This window comes from Pipistrellus hanaki (assembly GCF_964339955.1).
Source record: "Pipistrellus hanaki genome assembly, chromosome: X".
NCBI lineage: Eukaryota > Metazoa > Chordata > Mammalia > Chiroptera > Vespertilionidae > Pipistrellus > Pipistrellus hanaki.
In genome coordinates this window covers 18,512,666-18,536,037 of record NC_140524.1, presented here as the reverse complement: position 1 = coordinate 18,536,037, position 23,372 = coordinate 18,512,666, and the positions used below count along the sequence as shown (strand labels likewise).

The 23,372-nt window shown below is 41.9% G+C and overlaps 1 protein-coding gene across 4 annotated transcripts in view; it reads left to right on the top strand.

Moving 5' to 3' along the window:
* Nucleotides 1–23,097, top strand: part of LOC311615036 (nucleolar and coiled-body phosphoprotein 1-like) — a 49,182-nt gene extending 26,085 nt beyond the window's left edge. For 3 of the 4 annotated variants that reach the window (XM_084870203.1, XM_084870202.1, XM_084870204.1), the window contains exon 5: nucleotides 20,124–23,097. In XM_084870203.1, the coding sequence (XP_084726329.1) occupies nucleotides 20,613–22,967 (2,355 nt within the window). In that variant the 5' untranslated portion in view covers nucleotides 20,124–20,612 and the 3' untranslated portion in view covers nucleotides 22,968–23,097. Of the gene's footprint in view, nucleotides 1–14,139; nucleotides 14,345–20,123 lie in introns of those variants that run through there. The other variant, XM_084870205.1, reaches the window with a different exon arrangement.
* The last annotated feature ends 275 nt before the right edge of the window (nucleotides 23,098–23,372 follow it).

Sequence of the window (23,372 nt, the reverse complement as noted above, 5' to 3'; positions counted from 1 at the left end):
TGTCATAAACTGACAGCGGAGTGCAGTGATGACAGCGCGGTGTGGGCCACATTGCAAGGCCTGGAGGGCTGGATTTGGCCCGCGGGCCGTGTGTTTGACACATGTGGTGTAGTCTTATAGGGCCCTATGCTTAGATGGTTTGATGCTCTGCTGTCATGGTGTTGAAATTCTTAATTTTTGTAAAAGGAGGCCCCCATTTTCCTTTGCCATTGGGCCTCACAAATTATGTAGGTGATCCTATTCAAAAGCAAATACTTTCCGGATAATTATTAACTGAAGTTACAAAATTAAATTAGAAGCATTGATTTTCTAATGCTGTGCATTGAATTCTTTCTGTCAAAACTCATAAATATAGTATTCATATGCTACTATTGCTGATGGTGGTGTTATTAGGAATAATAGTTGTAGAAATGTTATAGGAACAGAAGTGTGACTCAACAGTACTTTATACTGATTCCCCCATTTATTCAGATGACTTGTGGCATCTTCTATGTTTCTATTTTCTCATATGAAATATGGCAGTGACATTACACCAACCTCTTTAATTCTAGATAAAGCTAATCAGAATCAGATTAAATCATTCATGGAAGTACTTGTGATCTGTAAAGGATAAAATAAACATTATTTAGTTCCATACCCAGCATGGAGTTTGTGTGACAACCACCTGCCTGAGGTCCTGGGGGTCTGAGTTGGGCTCAGTAATGAGACTGCTTTTATCTCTGACCATAGAGCAGGTATTCCAGGGGGTCCTGGAGCCAGAAAATTAATGCTCCTGACCTCTCAAGAACCTGACCTCACATCTCACTGCTGTCAAAAGGCCTGGGTCAGAGAACTTGGAAATGACAGATATGTAGACAGGACTAGAGGGTTGAGGAGATAGGAGAGGAAGTGCAGCCCAAAAACATCTGGGTCCCTGGGGAAGAGTCACATGGACTTTTTTCTAGGGCACCTAGAGCTATATCCAGTGTTGGAGAGGGAATGGCCAAGGGTGCCAGCAACTTCAGATTGCCAGTTTTCTCATTGTGGAAAATGGAATTGTATTCAGAGTTGCCATTATTTGACTAAGGAAGGAAACCTTTGTCTCCTTTGTGTGAAGGAACTAATTTTCTTGGAGGTAAAAGAAAAAAAAGAGGCACAATGGATACTTGAGGAAGTCAGCAAATAACCACTGTGGCTTTTAAGTATGCAAGAATACCTGTCAGTGCCTTACTGAGACTCTCATTTAAACAATTGCAGGGTTTGGCTGCAAGACAATAGAGAGGTAAAAGTAGCATGCCAATGACTTCACTGCAAATGCCATTTGAAATACCTTGGCAATGTCCTCTGCCACTAATGGGACATGAAGATCAACAATTTGCCTTATTTCTCATATCAGAGATTGCTGTAGACTTTATTTCTTGTGTCTAACAAGTGAAAATTGGAAGGTAGCTTTTAGGAATGAGTGTCCAAAGGCTTTTGTTTTTTTGTTCAAAATGGTAGTTTATTTAGTTGCATATTTCTATTAATGAATGGGGGGGTTACAGCACTGTGTCAGAATGCAGGGATAAAGTGTCTGGGATATGTTTGTGTTGACAGAGGAGAGAGGGCCTATTCTCCCTCAGTTGTTAGAGGGGCTGGGATTTCTGTGATATCCTGAGAATAGGAATTTTCTGAGACTCACACAGAAGGATGAGATATGGTAGAAAGCTCTATTTCAGGGGAATTAAATCCTTGAGTTTCCAAAGTCCCATTTCCTTTTGTCCCCCCCAACCCTGCCCCTGTAAGAAGTATAGCTGGGGCTTCAGTAGAGCTTAAATCAGAGCCAGTGTACAGAGTTTCCATGTCTGCAAAGTCCAATCCAACATCAGGCTAGCTTAATTTGTGTTTCCCACTGCAGTTCATTAGTCCATTGCATATGGGGTCCACAGGGAAGCCAAGGGCTAGCCAAGAGCACAAGAGAGCAACAAGAGAGGACTTTTTTGTTTAGGAGATTATGGCTTCCCAAGTTTTTGGTGTCACTTGCAGTGGCCATGCCCATTCTGGCCAACCATGTCTGTCCCAGGTTTGACTGACAGACACTTTCCTTAGTCACCCCAACTTTCCTGGGCATGGGTCTATTTTTCCTTTGCTGGATCCCTTCCACCAGTGTTTTGCGAGGAATAGGCCAGTGTTTCCCACTGGGGAGTGCAAAGTTGCAGTTTCCTGGTAAAGCTGCCCAAAAGATCTGCCTAAAATGCCTGGCCTTCCTCTTTTGCTCCTTTTCTATTATTAATAACTAGCAAATTACAATGGTATCATTTGAATTCTTTTGATATTTTTTTGTACCTGAGTTGTCATACTAGGTTCATTCTTCATCAAGGGCTACAGACCTGGTAAACCAATGTTTACCAGGAATGTCTGGAGAGCGAATGTCTGGTCTGTGATTGGTTCAGATCTTAGACTGCCATCTGCTTAGAAACTTGGCTTGGATAGGATGCATGACAACTTATATCTGGACTGGAGACAGGGCTATGGATGCTGATTGGGCAACTACGTTTTTAGCATGCCACTGAGTATGTGCATTTTGAGAGGCTTTCATCACAAAGGAAACTGCAAAGGGAAGTTGGCTGTTGCACACAGAGGTCTGGATGCAGGCACGATGATGCCTGTGTGTGAAAGGATGAGGAGTAGGGGGTATGTTGGGGGATACTTCATGTACTGGTTGGATGGGGGCTCTCTGTGCAGGTGCACCAGTAACTGCTGTAGGGGAAGCTTTACTCAGATGATAATATTATGTATTATCATGTATATAATAAAAGCCTAAGTGACCATTATGATGAAACAACTAAAATGACTGGTCACTATTATGCACACTGACCACCAGGGGGCAGATGCTCAATGCAGGAGCTTCCCCCTGGTGGTCAGTGCATTCCCACAAGGGGAGAGCTGCACAGCAGCAGGGGCAGAAGCCTCTCCCACCTCCACAGCAGCACTAAGGAGCAGGGAGCTGAGTATTAAGGAGCAGCTAGCAGGCAGGCAGGCAGTAAGGAGCGAGAGGTCCCGGACTGCGAGAAGGCACAGGCTGGGCTGAGGGACCCCTCCCATTCTCCCAGTGCACAAATTTTGTGCACCAGGTCTCTAGTATATTATAATACTACAATAGCCATCATCAAGTTTGAGCATATACTGGCAATGATTGCTCCCTTTCAAATGCCTCCTTAAGTCCTGATTTCAAGTGTTGGTGTTTATCAAAACTCTTCCTCTCTCATCTGTGTGCACCTTTCTCACCCTGGTCTAGTCAAAATGATCAGAAAAAAGTTACACAGATATAAATCTGCAAAAAGGTGTATCTTCCATAATATTGCACATGCATGTCTTTGAATACTTAGATTTTTAAAATATATTTCACCTATTTGTATGTTCTCATACATCCACGCATCTAGAGAATAGAAGGCATATCTCCTTTACTTTTGTGTTCCTTGGAAGGTCTAGTACAGTGCTTTATATAGGGGTTCCAGGTCAATGATTAAATGTACAAAGGACAGAATCAGTGTGTATATATCATTTTATATCTACATGTTGCTATTTCCTCAGAATTGTGGTGTAACAATGACAAGGCATATGGAAGTCAACATTGAGTGAGGCAATTGCAACAGAAATCACTGAAGAGAATAATTAAAGGAACAAAAGTACCCAAAAGCATTGACCCATAGCTCTCTCTAGTATACAATTGCATATTAGGAAAGCACTTGTTAATAGTTACTAAGCATCTTCTTTTTGTGAAAGGCTTTTTAGTTACCACACACTACTGAATATCAGGCAGGTGGCTTAGTGTTTAAGTGAACTTTACTCTTTTTTTCATTAAAAAACAGATGAAAAGCTAAAGAGGTTTGTGTAACCAACCATGGCCTTTAACACCCCAGGTACCCTTTTGTTTAATAGGAGTCTGTTAATGAGGCTTCTGATTATTCATACCAGATGTGTGGATTGTTCCAGAAATCAATCACTCTATTCAACTGGGAACCTCCTGAGTTAATTAGGCCCTTTAAACACCTCATTCTTTGTGTATTTGCTGAAATTGACAGTTGAGGAGGCATAAAAAAAGCTGTCCAAAGCCTGATACACTAAAAAAAAATCCCAACAAAGTGAAAATTTGGCATTTTAATTTTTACCATAAAATGAAAAGTTTCTGATCAGCTTCTTTATGTTATTTAACATTAGAGAAAATACATCTTATATATATATATATATTTTATAGAGAGGAAGAGAGAGGGATAGAGAGTTAGAAAAGTCAATGAGAGAGAAACATCAGCTGCCTCTGGCACACCCACTACTGGGGATGTGCTCACAACCAACTTATGTGTCCTTGACCAGAATCGAACCTGGAACCCTTCAGTCTGCAGACCGATGCTCTATCCACTGAGCCAAACCGGTTTTGGCTGAAAATACATCTTTTTTAATAAAGTAGAGGGAGAATTAGGACAGATACCACCTTTTCAACTATCAATATAAGTCTCTTTCAGGATAGTGAAAACTGCCTAAGACTCCAGAGTCTTTTTGCTGCCACAAATTATCAGTACAGTCTGGTACAAAGCTCTCACCCTCTGCCCCAGTCACATTGCTAATAGATAAAGGAATTGAACCAAATGTCTACCAGTCCTTCCAGCTCTGGTCCATCCAGTGACTTAGTGAAACGTCTTTGCCTTTATGACTATACAGGGTTGGATAAAAGTAGGTTTACAGTTGTTTGTATTGAAAATAACACAATGATACAGTAATTAATAAATAACAATATAAGAATGAACTCTGTTTCTTGTACTCACAACTGTAAACCTATTTTTTGTCCAACCCTATATAGTATATAGTGTCATTATGAAATGGTAGCCAATTGGGAGGCAAAAATCATACCCATTTTGGGGTATGCATTTGAACATATTCCCATGCAAGAGGAGTCTCTTCACTTCTAGTCCTGCTGCTCAGTAGAGAGTATATACTGTACATGTAAAATATACACCAAACTTCCAAGATTTAGTACAGAAAAAATAATAAACTAATCAATTTTTAAATATTGATTATATGTTAAAATGATAATAGTTTTGGTATATTTGGCAATATAAAATACTAGAGGCCCATATCATGAATTCATGCACCAATAGGGTCCTTCAGCCTGGCCTGCAGGATCGGGCTGACACCGGCTCTCTGACATCCTTTGAGGGGCCCCAGATTGTGAGAGGGCTCAGGCCAGGCGGAGGAACCCCACCAGTGCACAATCGGGGCCAAGGAGGGATGTGGAAGGTTGGCCAGCCAGAGAGGAACTGCAGGAGGGCTCCAGGGCATGTCTGGCCCATCTTGCTCAGTCCCAATTGGCCAGACCCTAGCAGCAAGCTAACCTATCGGTCAGAGCATCTGCCCCGTGGTAGTCAGTGCATGTCATAGCAAATGGTCAACCAGATGACTGACTGCCCCCTGGTGGTCAGTACACTTCATAACGAGTGGTTGAGTGGCCTTAGCATATTACTAGCATGTTACTCTTTGATTGGTTGAACGGCCGACCACTCAACCAGACACTTGGCATATTAGGCTTTTATTACATAGGATATAGCCATGGGTTTAGATTTTTATGTAAGTTGAAGTTTTAAAAGATAACATCATGCTCTTTACTGAAGATGTCCATCTTCATATTATAGTCATAACCTAAGTCATATTTGAATGAAACTTCACAAAGAATAAAATTGGAAATCTTTTGTATTGAGAGATAGATATGGCCTACAGTGAATAAAAGTGATGTGCTTTGAAGTTATGTCAACTGTAAAAGTCAACCTTGGCATAATTCAATGAAATTCCAATTTTAAAGGCAGATTATCTCTGCAGTTTTATTTTATTTTTTCTTAGTCCTGTGTGATCATTTTCTTTTGGGGTCTCCATCATAGGAGCTCTATAGAATGGTGGAAGTGGGCAGAGAATACAGGCATGCATTGCTTAACAACATGGATGAGTTGTGAGAAATGTATCTGCTATTGTCGGGCCTTGGGCCTTCTTTTGGAAGCTTTGGAGTTCTTTGACCCAGCTGCAGTTTGTTAGGTTTTAGGTGGCAAGAGAACAAGCCAATCATATGCAAAAGATGCTGTGCACAGCTTGAGTGGGGTTGTAAATTGGGTGATGCGGGGTCTCAGAAAATCACCAGGGTGGAGCAAACAGCACTGGCTGCCAGTCAGCCCTGCACTGGAGGGGTCCCTGTGTCTCTGTGTCCCTTACCTCCGTACAGGAACAATTATCACTGGGAGTACCTCTGAGAGAAAGCCACCCTCACATTCTGGCCACTTTCCAGAAAGTCCAGCTTCTCCCTCTATGAACCTGGGTCCCCAGAGTCTCGCCCAGAGCTGGAGTTCAGAGCAATCAGGAGCTTGTATCTCCCTCCCAATTGAAAAAACAACAGTGTACCCAGTTGCCAGCCAGTTTCACGCACAACTCCACACCTCCACACCTCCACACCTCCGCACCTCCTACCAGTCCCAATGCGTTTTTCTTTCCTTCTAGTTGTAGAACTTCTACTCAGCTAACTTTCCCATGGATTCAGATGACCATTGTTTTGTCTTTATTTGTAGTTTGGATGTGGTCGTGAGAGGCAGCAAATACATGTGTTTAGCTATGCCGCCATCTTGGTTCTTGAGAGCAGGACCCCTTGCTTTTTATTAACACAGATTGTCCTAAGGTGAGGTAAATATATTCACATCAAAGGCCAGGGTTTAGTACACAGAATCCATTGTCATATTGGTGAAACTGCCTTCAGCTGTTCAGGTGTTTGGCCAGTAGGAGGGGCAATAACATTTAGATTGAAATGCCCTCAGCTGTCTGACAGCAAGCAATCATCCTTTTCAGGTTTGGGGACATGCCCTCAGCCATTTCCAAAAGATTTAGCCCTGTTGACATGCTGGAATTGGCTTCTGGCATGCATCATTATGCAATTTCATCATTATGTGAACACATAAAATCTATATATACAAACCTGGATGGTATATAGCCTACTGCACACCTAGGCTATATGGTATAACCTATAGCTAGTAGGCTACAAAGCTGTACAGCATGTTACTATACTAAGTACTGTAGCAATTATAATACAATGGTAAAGTGTTTATTTATCTAAATATATCTAAACATAGAAAAGGTACAGTAAAATATAGTCTAGAAGATTAAAAATGGTATAGTTCTAGAGGGAATTTACCATGAATGAAACTTGTAGAACTGGAAGTTGTTCTGGGTGAGTCAGTAAGTGAGTGGTAAGTGACTGTGTAGGCCTAGGACATTACTGTCTACTGCTGTAGACCTATAAACATATACAATTAGGCTACTGAAATTTATTAAAAGTATTTTCTCAATAATAAATTAACCTTAGCTTACTGTAAATTTTTACTTTATAAAATTTTTACTTTTTTAAACCTTTGACTCTTTTATAATAAGACTTAGCTAAAAACACAAATATATTGTACAACTAAAAATATTTTCTTTCTTTGAATTCTTATTCTATGATATTTTTTCAATTTATATTTTCACTTTTAAATGTTTTTTGTTAAAAACTAAGACACAAACACACACATTCACCTAGGCCCACACAGGGTTAGGATCATCAATATCACTGTCTTGCAGCTCCACATCTTGTCCCATTAGAAGGTCTTCAGGGATAATACCAAGCATGGAGCTGTCATCTCCTATGATAACAATTCTTTCTTCTGAAACAGCTCCTGAAGGGCCTGCCTGAGAGTCTTCTTGAGGAGGTGTCACTTTTCAGAAATATCCCATTTGTGATTTGCTTGCTTTCCCCCACAATCGGCTTATCTAGAGTTTCTAAAATCGTTTTAGTTGCCTTCACATTGCACTCACCAACTCACCACTCACTTTCACATTAGATAATGAATAATGATTCTTGAAACTTTCAAACCACCCAGAGTTAGGAGTAAATTCATCATCATAGTCAAAATCAATCTTTTCTTTCAACATCACAAACACTTTTTGCTTTGGCCATGATTATCATGGTAATGACAGGGATATGCTTCTGTGTCTAGTGTTCAATCCAGATCATTAGAAGTTTCTTCATACGTATCTGATGTAGGTCCTTCTCAAATTTTTGTTAGTCTCTCCTTCAATGAAACAGATGCTTTGATAGCTTCTGTAACATTGTTCTTGTTCTTCAAAATCATAGTTCTGGTCGCATGAGACATGCATGACTGGCAAGCAATTATCTTCACTGATTTTCTATCTTTGTAGTCCTTAATCACTTTTAATTTCATTTCAGGTGACTCACTTGATATGATCTCCTACTGGCTGTTAGTAGTAGCTTTTGTAGGCTTGGGGGCTGTGATGAACAAAACAACATGAGATTAAGTTAAGCACAATATAAAAGATGTAATCAAGAGACAGAGTAAATGTGAAATGTATGAGGCTGCTGTCAGCATAACATGGCATACTGTTTTACAGAAAGTTTTATTTTACACTCTAAAATGATCAAAAGTATAGTGTAGTAAATATATAAAACAGTGATATAGTCATTTACTATCATTATCAAGTAGTATCTACATAGTTGCACATGCTATACTTTTATACAACTGGCAATGCAGTAGATTAGTTTACACTAACATCACCACAAACACCTGAGTAATACATTGTACTATGGCAATGGTCAGCAAACTCATTAGTTAACAGAGCCAAATATCAACAGTACAATGACTGAAATTTCTTTTGAGAGCCAAATTTTTTAAACTTAAACTTCTTCTAATGCCACTTCTTCAAAATAGACAGGCCATGGTATTTTGTGGGAGAGCCACGTTCAAGGGGCCAAAGAGCTGCATGTGGCTCGCATGCCACAGTTTGTCGACCATGGTGCTATGGTGTTACAATGGCCATTATGTTACTAGGCAATTGGAATTTTTCAGCTCCATTATAATCTTATGGGACCAACCTCTTATATACAGTCCATCATTCACTGAACTGTTATTGGGTGCATGTTTGTGATAAGACCACTGAATGTACAGGGACAATGTAAAAAGGGGGGAAAAGTAAAGGTGCGATAAGAGAAAGGAAGTCTGACTGTACAGCCAGCCCAGCAGGTTCTACAGAGAGCTGGGTCACAAAGTCAGTTGGGGCTTTACATGTGCCTAGTCCATGTGCCTGGCAGAATTTTATTTGCAGTTTTGTTGACATATTTTTAAATCAACATGTTTCATAGCAATTAACTATAATTGTAAATCTTAAAAAAAACATTTTTATAGATAATTGAATGCCTAATTATTGTCCCTCCATTTTCATTTAATTCTAAAAGAATTTAACTGTGGAATTTTGACAAGTTCTTAGTGTTTTTAAATTGTGAATACTGTATTTCTAAAATTTGTCATTATAGCCGAAGCCGGTTTGGCTCAGTGGTAGAGTGTCGGTCTGCGGACTGAAAGGTCCCAGGTTCGATTCCGGTCAAAGGCATGTACATTGGTTGCGGGCACATCCCCAGTAGGGGTTGTGCAAGAGGCAGCTGGTCGATGTTTCTCTCTCATCGACATTTCTAGCTCTCTATCTCTCTCCCTTCCTCTCTGCAAAAAACCAATAAAATATTTTAAGAAAACAAACAAACAACAACAAAAAAACTATTTAAAAAAAGTTTAAAAAAATTGTCATTATACAGTTTCACAAACTTTTCCTCAATTTGAAACTATCTATAAGTGCTTGCAGTAAGTCTCCTGTCTGCTTATGAGTAACACACTACTCTCCCACCTATGATTGCCTGGAAGAGAGTGCCACCACTGCCAAGGAAAAACAACCCATCCAATTAACCAGTTGCAGACTAGGGGCGAATCAGGCTCCACATTTTCTGGTGGCAATTAGCCATTTGTCAGCAGGCCACCAAGTGAGTTAGTTATTGATCCATTTGAACTCAGCTTGCTGTAATCAGTCTACTAAAACTGTATATTTGGAGGAGATTAAAAAAAAAATCAAACCCTAGACTGTGTAACCTAACAGATTTAAACTGTCTGGAGTAAGATATTTGATAGGCATGACAATAGGATTGCTGAATGGGAGAAATACCATTTGGATTTACTTGTGTTGAATGAATGTCTAAAATTCAATTAGCTGTCCCAGATTGCATCTGAAATACTGTTGTTGTAGGAAAGGATAAACTTAAACAATACTGATGAGGAGTTCCAAAAAGTGTTATATTTGTAGTGAATTCTTCATATGAGGGGAGGACACAGAAGATGTATGGCAAATTCCAATTCAGTTATCTATTAGCCATGTGACCTCTGGATTTTTTTTTTCCAGAGGGATAAATAAGATAATGCTGGTAAAAGCATCCAGGACAATATGTGAGACCTACTATGTTCTCAAGAATTTATCTTTTTCTTTCTTCCCTTAAATCTTAGATTTGTGCAATTCTATCAAGAGCTCAGTTTTGAAGATTACTTCATTTCAATATATTTTATTTTTCCTTATCAATAAATGGCATAAGAATGACCCATTTTTGACTTGTAGACTCATCCTATATAATAAAAGGGTAATATGCAAATTGACCCTGATGACAGAATAACTGGTCACTATAATGCACACTGATCACCAGGGGAGCAGATGCTCAATGCAGGAGCTGCCCCTTGGTGGTCAGTGTGCTTCCACAGGGGGAGCACTGCTTAGCCAGAAGTCAGCTCATGGCTGGCCAGCGCAGCGGTGGTGGCGGGAGCCTCTCCTGCCTCCAAGGCAACACTAAGGATGTCCAACTAGCGACTTAGGCCTGTTCTCCATTAGACATTTGCCAAGAGCTCCCAGGCTGCCAGAGGGTTGTCTGACTGCCAACTTAGGCCCAATCCCCTGGGGAGTGGGTCTAAGTTAGCAGGTGGATATCCTGCGAAGGGTCTCAGACTTTGAGAGTGTGCAGGCCAGGCTGAGGGACCTTCCTGAGTACACAAATTTACGTGCACCAGGCCTCTAGTAATTTTTATATTTTAAAACTTTTCTCCTATTGCATTATAATACAAGATTTTTAATTTACTACTTTTCTTATCATACTAGGTGCTAAGTTAATTAAAAAAAATAATGTGAAAGGGATACAGTCCTCCCTCAGTATTTGTGGGGCAATGATTCCAGTACTCCTTGCAGATACCAAAATCTGTGGATGTTCAAGTCCCTTCTATAAACTGGAATGGTTTTTGCATGTAACTTATGCACATTAAATCATTTCTAGATTACTTACAATTCTCATTAAAATGTAAATGATGTATAAATAGTTATTATACTGTGTTGTTTGGGGAATAATAACAAGCAAAAGGTCTGTACATATTCAGTACAGACACAATAATCATAGGTTTAACTACATAATACATGTCAGCAACAGCATAAAATTATTTTTCTGAATATTTTTTATTTTCAGTTAATTGAATTTATAACTGATAGATACAAAGGGTTAACTGTGCTAGGATTGGAATACAATTGCACTTTCAAATTGATGTGTGTTTTTTTCTAGAGCATGTGTAGCTATTGTGTGAACCTAAAAATAACCTTTTCTTTATAGGTTTCTTAAAAAGTATTTTTATTGATTGATTTTTAATGAGAGAGAAGAAGAGAGAGAAGCAAACATTGATCTATTGTTCCACTTATTGATTCTTGTTTGTGCCTTGACTGGGATTGAACCCTTGAACCTGCAACCTTGGTGTATCCGGACAATGCTCTAACCAGCTGAGCTATCTTGCCTAGGTTCTTTATAGGTTTTTATCACTTTGTTCTGTACTCTTGGGAAATAATGATGTTTATTTTTCTAATTTCTCCAGTGGCAAAGCAAAGAATAATGAATTACCTTTAATGTCAGTACAACTATGATAAATAGTGGTTGCTTGTTTGTAAAATGTGACATCTTAGCCTGGACAAGTGATTCCTTCTTTCATTTATTGTTTAGGACCACTTATGAGCCCATTATTAAGGGGCTGTATTCATTTTGATTACTCATTCATTCAGAAAATATTTATTGAGCCTATTTACTGGACCAGGAGAATTCTACTAGGTGATGGATTTATGGAGATGGCAAAGGCATAGCTCCAACCTTAAGGTGCTTATAATCTAACTAGAGGCCTGGCACATGAAATCCATGTATGGGTAGGGTCCCTAGGCCTGGCTGGCGATCAGGGCCAATCTGTGGGATGACCAGTGGGGCCATTGAGGGGCCCCCGCTGGCACCTGCCTTGGCTAGCCAGGAGCCTGTGGGCTGGGGGCAGCTTCTGCATTGAGCATCTGCCCCTTGGTGGTCAGTGCACGTCATAGAGACCAGTCATTCGGCCAGTCTATTTGCTTATTAGGCTTTTATTAAATAGAATACATACATACCATGTTTCCCCGAAAATAAGACATCCTCCGAAAATAAGACCTACTTACAGGTTTTTCCTTCTGAGTGAAATATAAGGCATCCCCCGAAAATAAGGCCCCCCAGGCTAAACATGAGAGATTTGGTCCACTGATTCTGAAAGAAATGGAGTCACAAGAAATTCACCAGGAAACTCAGGAATTGGATTGTTATGATGATGTTCCAGAAGATGATGACATGATTGTCATTGAATAAATGAGTAAATTCTTGATACTGTAGGATTCACAGTTTGTCTGGTTTGTGTTGACAACTACCGTACTACCGTACCGTATACAGGTAATAAATTTCCTTTATTTTCATTTAACAATAAATGTGTACCGTATTCTTCTTCATGGAAAAATAAGACATCCCCTGAAAATAAGACCTAGGGCATCTTTGGGAGCAAAAATTAATATAAGACACTGTCTTATTTTTGGGAAACAGGGTACATAAAGCACTCATATCTTTCCCCACTAGATGGCATGCTAGCCACTTGATAAAGTACTGAGTGGGTCACTATCTAAACACCACAGCAATATTCTGAGATGAGATTAGGTTTAATTGGGTGATCCATGTTTTTATTTGCTAAACCTGGCATTTGTGCTTGTATTTATGGAGTTTGCCTGTTACTCATTTACTAATGCCTTAAAAATAAGCAAATATCTACAAATAAGACTCCTGAAGTGAAATCTTTGTTTAGAGATTTGGGAGAAATATGCTTCTCCAGGCCCTGTTCATTTCAGTGTACATTAAAACAACTATGTGGCACAAACAACCATGTTTCACATCCATTTTCCAGGAGTATTTTCCTGAGCTACCTGTCTCACTTGGACAAGCCATTTTAATTGTTTTGTAAGAAACCCAAAGTAACCTGTAGACAGGCACTTTACAAAGAGCTTCTGAGAAGCCGAAACCGGTTTGGCTCAGTGGATAGAGCATCGGCTTGCAGACTGAAAGATCCCAGGTTCGATTCCGGTCAAGGGCATGTAGCTTGGTTGCGGGCACATCCCCAGTAGGGAGTGTGCAAGAGGCAGCTGATCAATGATTCTCTCTCATTGATGTTTCTAACTCTCTATCCCTCTCTCTTCCTCTCTGTAAAAAAAAAAAAAAAAAAAAAAAATCAATAAAATATACTTAAACAACAACAACAACAAAAAGCCCCCAAAAACCCCAAAGAGCTTCTGAGAAATTTGAGGTCTTTGAAAGGGCTTAAGTGGGAACAACAAATTAAGGCCCCATGCCCTCCCCTCACCTCTCAGCTCCAAGCTATTCTCTGGCGCTTGGCTTATTTCAGACCAGTTCCTACCAGAAAACTCATCCTTCTCTAAACACTTTTCCTGCCTTCTGATGGAGATTTCAAGAGTCAGAGGCAGCATTTGTAGAGCGTGCTTTAACAGGTTTTGTTTTTTTTTTGGGGGGGGGGTGTACTTGTTAGGATGCACTACTAGAAGTCTACACTTATTTATTTGGTGGCTTTTCAGGAAAGAAAACAAATGCTAAATACTACCACTAGGTGATGTTCCTTCCAGCTTTAAAATTTGCTGCCTGCCCAGGCAATCAGACTTATTAGCAACTGTTACCGCTATTCAATAGACCCTTGCAGAGTCTCAGCACTTTGGCCTTGAGATGGTTAATGGAGAGGCCCTTTGAGCTGCTGCAGCTGGGATCAAGTGGGGAGGGGGGTGTGGGTGGGATTTGAGCAGTGTAACTGAGGAAGTGTTCTGACACGAAGTCGGAAGTGACAGCATTCAGTCCTCCCATCCTGGCTGGGGACCAGCCCGCCAGTGCGGGAGGGAGTGGACCTTTGGCAAACAATGGGCACAGTGCTGCTAGCTGGCGGATGCTAGAGGGGCCTCTTCAAGGGGCAGGTCTCCACTGAGAGCAGCTGGTTGATTAAGTCTGCGCTGAAGAATGCTTCAGAGTAGGCGTATTGCAAACAAAAGTTGCATCCTTCCCAGAGGGGAGCAGATTGTGCTTTGGTGGTTAGAAGAGGAGATTGCAGGGCCTGAGCTGCCACACAAGGTAAGCCTGTGTCCTTTTGGTATTTTGGTATTGAGCTTTAACCGATCGATTTCCTTGGGGGCTGCCACAAATTAGCCTTGTCAAGCAGAGCAACATCTGCTCCCAGCCAGCTCGCCAGGCCCGCCAGATCACTCCTCTCCAGCCTCCTCCTCCAGGCCCTGCTTGAGCTCCCTGGTGCCTTCTCCAGGCTGCCTTTTACTCTATCTGCAAAGTCCTGTCTATCATTTATGCCCTCACTCAAATCACCAGGGCCAGGACAAAGGTACATTTATTGCAGCATTGGCCTTGGGAGCAAAACTTAAGGGGTCACAAAGGCATTCAGTAATCGATACAATTTTTAAATGTGATATCTTTAAGATTCAAAGTTAATGCAAAAAATTCCATGATTAAAAAAAAAAAGAAAATGTTAGAGAAATGATCCAACTTATGATTTGGCGACCTTCGCCTCACCCTCTCACCCTAATGCCAGGCTTTGCAAATTAACTGTGAAATGATTACCTCCTTTCCCTTGTCCCCCACCTCTGTGGTACTTATCATTTGGTCTCTTGTGGCAATTAGTTGTGTTTTCCCTGTATATGACTCCCTGGCTGTGTGGAAAGAAGGGATCACTGCTTTACTACCTGTGACTTAAGTGGCATAGCCCAGTGCTTTGCTCATGCAGACCATAGGGACTTCGGAGGTGACCAGAGGTGAGAACTCATCCCAGGGTCCCAGGTGGTAAAGCTCTGCATTGAAATCACCAAAACCCCACAAAAGTAAGGAACAAGCTAAAGCTGTGGTCCCTTGATTACCGCTTATTCAGAATTGGGTTGAATAAAGGAACCACGGTAGCAGGAAGGGCCTTTAAAATCGTCTTTGCAGAAAGAAGGGTGTCTGTGCACTTGGAGACTCCTCATTCTTGGTAGCCTGCCATGAGCATTTCTTGGTATTGCTATCCAGTCTGAATCTACAATGATAAGGGCATCTTTGATGAGGATCACACTCCACAATTTACAGTGTATCATCCCCTATCATACTTAATTTAATTCACAGTAGGAGGCCACTGTGCTTCCTGTTGGCTAAAAGCAGCTTTCAGTTATCATCATAAGGAGCCATTGTAAGCGAATTTCCTATTGTTTTCTACCCTTAAGATGAAGAGAGAGGGTAAATGGCATCTAGCCCGTGGCGTAGGAGATGGCCTGTTTGTATTTCAGGTTAGGATTTGGCCAGCCACTAGGTCACTAGGTCCGTGATTGCTGTTATTCTTTAAAGCATTCCATAACTAAATACTCCATTTTTTTCTTACACAGGTGAGTGAAATGAGAAAATAGAAAGAACAAATAGAGGAGATCAGGAAACTATTCAAATTAATGTGCTTTTTCTTAAAATCTTTGGAAGTTTTCGAGGTAGCTAGCTCCCCAAAAGATGAGGGGGGAAATGGAAGTTGTCAAAACATTTGCCCTATTCCTGGCCTGCTAAGATGAGTTTGATTCCTTTGAGGAGCTCATCAGGTCAACATTCTGCTTAACAGGAAAGGGGAAGACATTGCAGGCCTGTCAAGAGAGAGACACCAACTTGCCTTTTGCATTCCTTCCCTGTCTAGGGTTTAGCTGTTCCACGCTAGAGCCAGCAGAGGGCACTGTTGCAGCATAGATTCCACTTAGACTTTTTTGGGGGGAAAATTTCAAAACTGTAAAAAAAGACTTGGATTCGGTAAGAAATATGCACAATTTTCTATGAAATTTTAATGTGAAAAATAGATTATTATTAAGAATTTGTGGATGTCTATTTGATTAGTGACCCATCAAACCATTGAAGAAAAGGGGAGATGTTTCATGACTGTCTTTGTTATAAAAAATTAAATTGCAAGAACAAAAGAACAATGTGATAAGTATACAAATAGGACTTTTTCCTTTAGAAACATTTGTGTTGAGACCTAGTAACAAGAATTGAACTGATTTATTGCAAACCCCTGCTTTTTTATTAATTGTAAACATTAACAGAACTTCATCTCACCAAAGAAAACAGGCTTCTTGGGCCCTCTGTGATTTGCCTCAACATACTTTTCCAATTTTTGTTTTTTACTATCCACTTTGGACACCGCCCCCCTCTCCACTGTGTTTTAGCCTCATGTAACCTAATTCTCACTTCCCACTCACTTGCCCCCTTCTCCACACACTGAAAATCCTACCTATTCTTCAAGGTTCATTTTAAATGATAACCCTTTTGTGAGTGTTGCATGCAGTTCTTACTCTTTTCACTGTAAGCATTTATGTAATAAATCTAGAGGCCTGGTGCACAAAATTCATGCATAGGTGGGGTCCCTAGGCCTGGCAGGTGATCAGGGCTGATCTGGCCAGGTGGGTTGGGCCCAAAGATCTAGTGAGGATGTGATGGTCTCAGGGCCTGGAATGGAAGGAACGAATGCCAGACACCACTGTGGCCCTCCCTACCCCGCCACCCCACAGTTTCCCCCTTCCCTCCTTTCCTCCTTTCATCACTGCCATGCTGCCACTGGGGCCTGCTGGCTGGGGGAGGGACCATGGGAGGTTTGCTGGCCAAAGGGAGTGGCCACGGGATGTTTGTACAGGAGGCAGCCAATAAATGATTCTCTATCATCATTGATGTTTCTATCTATATTTCCCTCTCCAAAATCAATCAAATATATATTTTTAAAATGCGAGGTTTTTAGAGGAAGAAAGGTGGGGCAAGGGAGCTATTGAAAAAAAAAAAAAAAAGAAAGGACAGGGGGGCATTTGAGACCTTGTCCACATTTCAAATAGGATAACATAAGGTGGTCCTCAGGGGGTGACAGGTGAGGAGTGGCAGTGAGTGGAGCAGGGCACTGAGGGCTGAGGAATGGGCTGTAATGACTGGGAATGTCTGTGACAGTGACACTGAGCATGTGTTGGGGCCATCGCTGTGATCATTCATCTCCAAGAGGTTTTGATTCTGGACCGGAGGAAAAACATGGAGATCAGTGGGCCTTTCTTGGCCTAGAAGGTGAGGCAGGTGGCAGGAATGGGCTGCCCTGCTTCCCTAGAAATGTAAACATGTACACTGCCAAATCAATGCCTAGCCAGCCCTGGTGGCTGTGTCCTGCCACTCTGGCTGTGCTACTGCACTATTGGCTGGGGAGGCCAAAACCATGCCCCGAGTGCACATAGTAGAGGAAAGGGAAGGGCCGGCAGGTAGCCAGAAGCCAGAAGCTGGAGCTGAAACAGCATGGCCAGGCAGCTCTGCATCTTCCATGGAGCAGGATGGGGAGCAGCTGTCCATGTCACTGGCCTTGCAGTCAGAGGAGCTGTGCTTCCTGCACATCACCAGTCAGTTGGCTCACAGGTGGGGCCTGGGAAGGCCTTTCCCTCCTGGAGCCGCTCTTCCCAGAGTAGCAGTGTACGGCCACTCCCCTTCCCCCGCCCCTCCGCCCCCCAATTTATTTACTTTTTATTGGAAAGCAAGCTCGGGGCTTGTGGTACCTGAGATCTCTAGGCCATAGCATGCGCCTCCAGGCCTTGCTGCGCCTCCCTCCCCCTCCTCCTGCTTGAGCATCTGTCCCCTAGTGGTCAGTGTGCATCATAGCAACCAGTTGCTTCAGTCATTCTCTCATAATGGTTGCTTAGGCTTTTATATAAATAGATGATGATCTATTCTGTTCCAGATACTGTCAAGCCATTCAGAAATGATTAAAGTACAGGGAAACAGATGTAACTACAGTGAAATGTCGAAATGCTATAATCATACTAAGCATTGGAAGGAACCTCTAAGAGTTCCTGTCACTGCTTCAGAGCTATCTGGAGAAGTGGGAAAAGCTTTCTGGAAGAGGTGGTGCTTGAATTAGTATTGAATATTAAAGAAATCTGGATGATTGATATAGCCCCTTAACTATTATATCTGACATGAAGAGGTAGTAAAAGATAAGAATGGGAAAGCGGGCAGGCACCATCATACAGACCGAGATTGGACTTTATTCAGTAAGCCATGGGAACTCAAGGGAGTCATTTAAAGTGGAGAAAGTACTGGATTAGACCCCTATTTTAGAAAGGTTGCTCTAGAGGCAGTATGGTGGATAGGCTTGAATGGCAGGCAGATGACTTAGGAAATTATACCATTCCTCAGATAAGGAATAAGAAGGGCCTGTTTTCAACTTTATGGAATGTGGCTTTCTACCTTATACCATGTTATATTTATTTTCCCTAGAAGACTAAATTCATTGAGATCAAAGTTTTTTTTTTTTAAATCAATTCATTTTTTTTACCTCAGATTTGTACATGATAAACTTTTTGTCAACATGAGATGATTGAGGAGAATGAATAAATTTCTGAAAATTTGCATCATGCAGGTTTACTTTAGAAATGCTCTATTATTGCTTTTTTTTTTTTTTTGTCTTAAAAGTCAGTTGAGCCCTAGCTGGTTTGGCTTAGTGGATAGAGCATCAGCCTGTGGACTGAAGGGTCCTGGGTTTGATTCCAGTCAAGGGCCCATGCCTAGGTTTCGGGCTCGATCCCCAGTAGAAGGCATGCAGGAGGCAGCTGACCAATGATTCTTATTATTGATATTTCTATCTCTCGCTCCCTCTTCCTTTCTATCTGAAATCAATAAAAATATATATATTTTTAAAAGTCAGTTGAATGACATCTTTATCATATTAGTAAAAGCATCATGGGTAGTTTATAAATTTTGAAAAAAATAAGATTTCTCATGGAAGTCTCATCATTGGTTACCATTTATAGGTATTACCATTTAAAGTGTTAAATGATTCTGATGGTCCATACTTTTTGAGCTCACCACTTGAATATGTGTGTGTTTAAGATTTTTGAAAAGGAAAATAGCTCTGCACAGCTGTATAAAAGCAAACCCCTTAAGACCAAATGTCCTTTTGTGACAAAAGCTGCAATGAACTCAATCCTGTTTGTAGATACAAATCCTTGCAAGGTGTAGCAGTAATAAATAACACACCTTGTTCCTGGTTGAAATGCTGACAGAAAACAGGTGAACATATTTTATCTTCTTAGGGAGGTAGAAGCTTTTCAAAGCAAGGTATGAAACATTTGACTACATAAATATGTGAAACATTTTTATGGAAAAAGAAAACAAATAAAATTTAAAAATAAATGACAGGCTTGGCATCATGTTTGCAACAAAGAATTAAAAATAAGAGTTCCCGCCAAAACCAATTTGGCTCAGTGGATAGAGTGTTGGTCTTTGGACTCAAAGGTCCAGGTTCGATTCTGGTCAAGAGCATGTACGTTGGTTGTGGGCACAACCCTGTGGGGGATGTGCAGGAGGCAGCTGATTGGTGTTTCTCTCTCATCGATGTTTCTAGCTCTCTATCCCTCTCCCTTCCTCTCTGTAAAAAATCAATAAAATATGTATTTAAAAAAAATAAGAGTTCCCCAATATGCTAATATTTCCCATAAATCAGTAAGAAAAAATTTAAAATGGGCAAAGTATATGAACAGACAATTTAAAGATGAAGACATGGAAATGGTTTACCATATGGAAGGATGATTAAAGAAATGAAAATTAAAACATAAATGAGAGATATCTTGTTATTCATCTTCTGCTTGGCACAAATTACAATGGTTAGTAATATTTCATGTTGGTGAGCGTATGGGAGAAAAGGATTGTCATTCACTGTTAGTGAGCATGCAAATTGGTTCAGCCTTTGTAAGGGCAATTGGGCATATTTCATTATTATTATTCCAAATTTCTGTTGCCTCTCTAACTTATAATCTACTTATGCAGACTGCCTCTGTTCCTGCCTTCATTTCCTATTTTTGTGTCTACTTTCTTCTAGATGGTGATATTTGTGCTTCGCATCTCAGCCTGGTGGCCTGACCTTGACTCCTGAATTCTGTGATCCCTCCACAACTGCAAGTCATTCTCATACAAAATTTTGAGTTTACCTAGTTGACATCTTTGAGAATTTTGGAACAATATGCAAGTTCAAGTCAACATCATGTTGTCTTGCTGACTAGCCCCTGTTGATGAGACCAACATTTTTGTTGCTTGCCCCTACCCTTGTTCTTTCTTGTCTGTTGCTCCTTCTGCAGCTGTCAGTCACACACGTGTAGTCATGCAAAAGCTGTTTTGTCCTTTTTTATTTTTCAGGTGAATGTTGTCATTTGTTTCTCAGATATTCCAAATTAGTGCTATGTACCACTCAGTGATATAAAACAGTCACTAATTGTAAATTTACATATGTTTGGGTAAGAAGAGCATCCAACCAAAAAAGCAAAAACGTAGGGGAAAGGTAAATGCAAGACGAGTGAAGAGGGCAAGAAAGATGATGTCTATTGCAAACAAAATGAGAGTTGTTGAAATGCTTGATAACAATGGAACCAAGACCTCTAGGGTGGGCTCCGCCCCGACCTCGCTGGGTTCCCGAGTTCCTGAGTCGTGTGCATCAGCAGCCACCGGCTTACCCCGTGTGGTTCCCAGCGACCTGTATCCCCTCGTGCTCGGCTTTCTGCACGATAACCAACTCTCAGAGGTGGCCAAGAAGTTCGCCAAGGCAACAGGCACTACCCAGCAGGATGCCAATGCCTCTTCCCTCTTGGACATCTATAGCTTCTGGCTCAGTAGATCCACCAAGGCTCCAAAGCGGAAATTACAAGCAAATTTACCTGGACCAGTGACTAAGAAGGCTAAAAAGAAGACTTCATCCAGTGATAGCAGTGAAGACAGCAGTGAGGAGGAGAAAGCCCAAGGGCCTCCAGCTAAGGAAGTGTCTGTACCTGCCAAGCGTGCCAGTCTCCCTCAGCATCCTGGAAAGGCTTCAGCCAATGCATCAGAGAGCAGCAGCAGTGAAGAATCCAGTGATGAGGAGGAGGAAGAGGAGGACAAAAAGAAAAAGCCTGTCCAGGGAGTTAAGCCCCAAACCAAGGCAGTCAAAACTCCTCCTAAGAAGGCCGAGAGCTCTGATTCTGATTCTGACTCAAGCTCAGAAGATGAGGCACCAAAGAGCCAGAAGCCAAAGGCAACACCCGTGGCGGCAAAAGCTCAGGCTAAAGCCCCAGCCAAACCAGGCACACCCACTCGAGCAGCACCTAAAGTAGCGAGTGGCAAAGCAGCTAGCAGTAGTAGCAGCAGCAGCAGCAGTAGCAGTAGCAGCAGCGATGACTCAGAGGAGGAGAAGGCAGCAGCCATCTCTAAGAAGACTGTGCCTAAAAAGCAAGTAGTGGTCAAGGCTCCAGTGAAAGCAGCTGCCGCCCCTACCCAAAAGAGTTCCAGCAGTGAGGACTCCTCGAGTGAGGAGGAGGAAGAGGAGCAGAAAAAGCCCATGAAGAAAATACCAGGTCCATATAGTTCAGTCCCTCCGCCTTCTGCTCCCCCACCCAAAAAGTCCCTGGGAACCCAGGCTCCCAAGAAAGCTGCAGAGAAGAAACAGCCTGAAGAGGGCAGTGATGACAGCAGTGATGAATCTGATTCAAGCTCTGAAGAAGAAAAGAAGCCACCAGCTAAGCCAGTCATCTCTAAAGCAGCCACTAAACTAGCTCCAGCAAAGAAGACAGCAGAGAGCTCTTCCGACAGCTCAGACTCTGACAGTTCTGAGGAGGAAGCTCCTGTCAAGCCAGCTAGTGCCACCAAAAATCCCTCAAGTAGGCCAGCTACCACTCCCAAGCAGCCTGCAGCCAAGACAGCCACAGCTCTCAAGCAACCTGCAGCCAAGACAGCCACAGATCTCAAGCAGCCTGCAGCTAAGACAGCCACAGCTCTCAAGCAGCCTGCAGGCAGTGGCCAGAAGCCTTTGATCAGAAAGGCTGATAGCAGCACTAGTGAGGAGGAGAGCAGTTCTAGTGAGGAGGAGGAGGAGGAGGAGGACGTGGGGAATGCGAAGAAGACAGTGACCACACTTAAGGCCAAGGTGATGGCCAAAGCAGCGCCATCTGTGCCTGCCAAACAGGCCTCTCAGGGTGGTGGAGATAGCAGCTCTGAGTCAGACAGCTCTAGCAGTGAGGAAGAGGAGGAAGAGAAGGCATCTAAACCCCTAGTTAAAAAGAAGCCACAGAAGACAGCAGGAGCTGTAGCCCCTACCAAGCCAGCCTCCACCAAGTCAAGAAAGGCCAAGAGCAGCAGCAGTTCTTCAGATGACTCTAGTGAAGAAGAGGAAGAGGAGGAGGAGGAGGAGGAGAAGCCCAAGGGCAAGGGTACTCCTAAACCACAGGCCCTCAAAACCAATGACACTGTTGCACCGACTGCCCAGAATGGGAAAGCAGATAGGAACAGCAACAAGCAGGAGGAAGGCAAGACCAAGGCAGCAGTAGCAGTTTCTAAGCCAGGTTTAGGAAAGAAACGAAAGCAGAATGAGTCTGCCACGGAGGCAGAGACTCCTCCAGTCAAGAAGATAAACCCTCAGACCCCTAACACATTTCCAAAAAGGAAGAAAGCAGAAAAAAGGGCATCATCCCCATTCCGAAGGATCAGGGAGGAGGAAATTGAGGTGGATGCTCGAGTGGCAGACAACTCCTTTGATGCCAAGCGAGGTGCAGCTGGAGACTGGGGGGAACGAGCCAATCAGGTCCTGAAGTTCACCAAAGGCAAATCCTTCGGGCATGAGAAGACCAAGAAGAAGTGGGGCAGTTACCTGGGAGGCTCCATTTCTGTTCAGGTTAATTCAATCAAGTTTGACAGTGAGTGACCTGGGGTGATCCTAGCAAAGCAGGGGTGATGATCCAAGATTACTTTCCCCAGTGGACCTAGGAGCTCTCAGCTCTATTAGTGGGGAGGTATTGGTGAGGTCAGCAGCCTAGAATAGGTCCGAAGACATTGTATCGGAACATCCTCTCTGGTCCTTTTCTGTGTTTGTAGTTTTATACAGATTTGTTTGTGAGTGTTGAGTAGCAAGGACAAGATAAGGGGAATGTTCTTTGTAAATAAAAATTAGTTTTAGCTGTCAAAAAAAAAAAAGACCTCTAGGGTGGGTTTTATTATGTTAATGAATCTATAATTCATACAATGAAGAAAAATGAGAAAGCTAATAAGGCTAGTGAGTTGAGGGACACACAGGAATAATTAAGAAAATCACATAGAACTTGAAATGTCA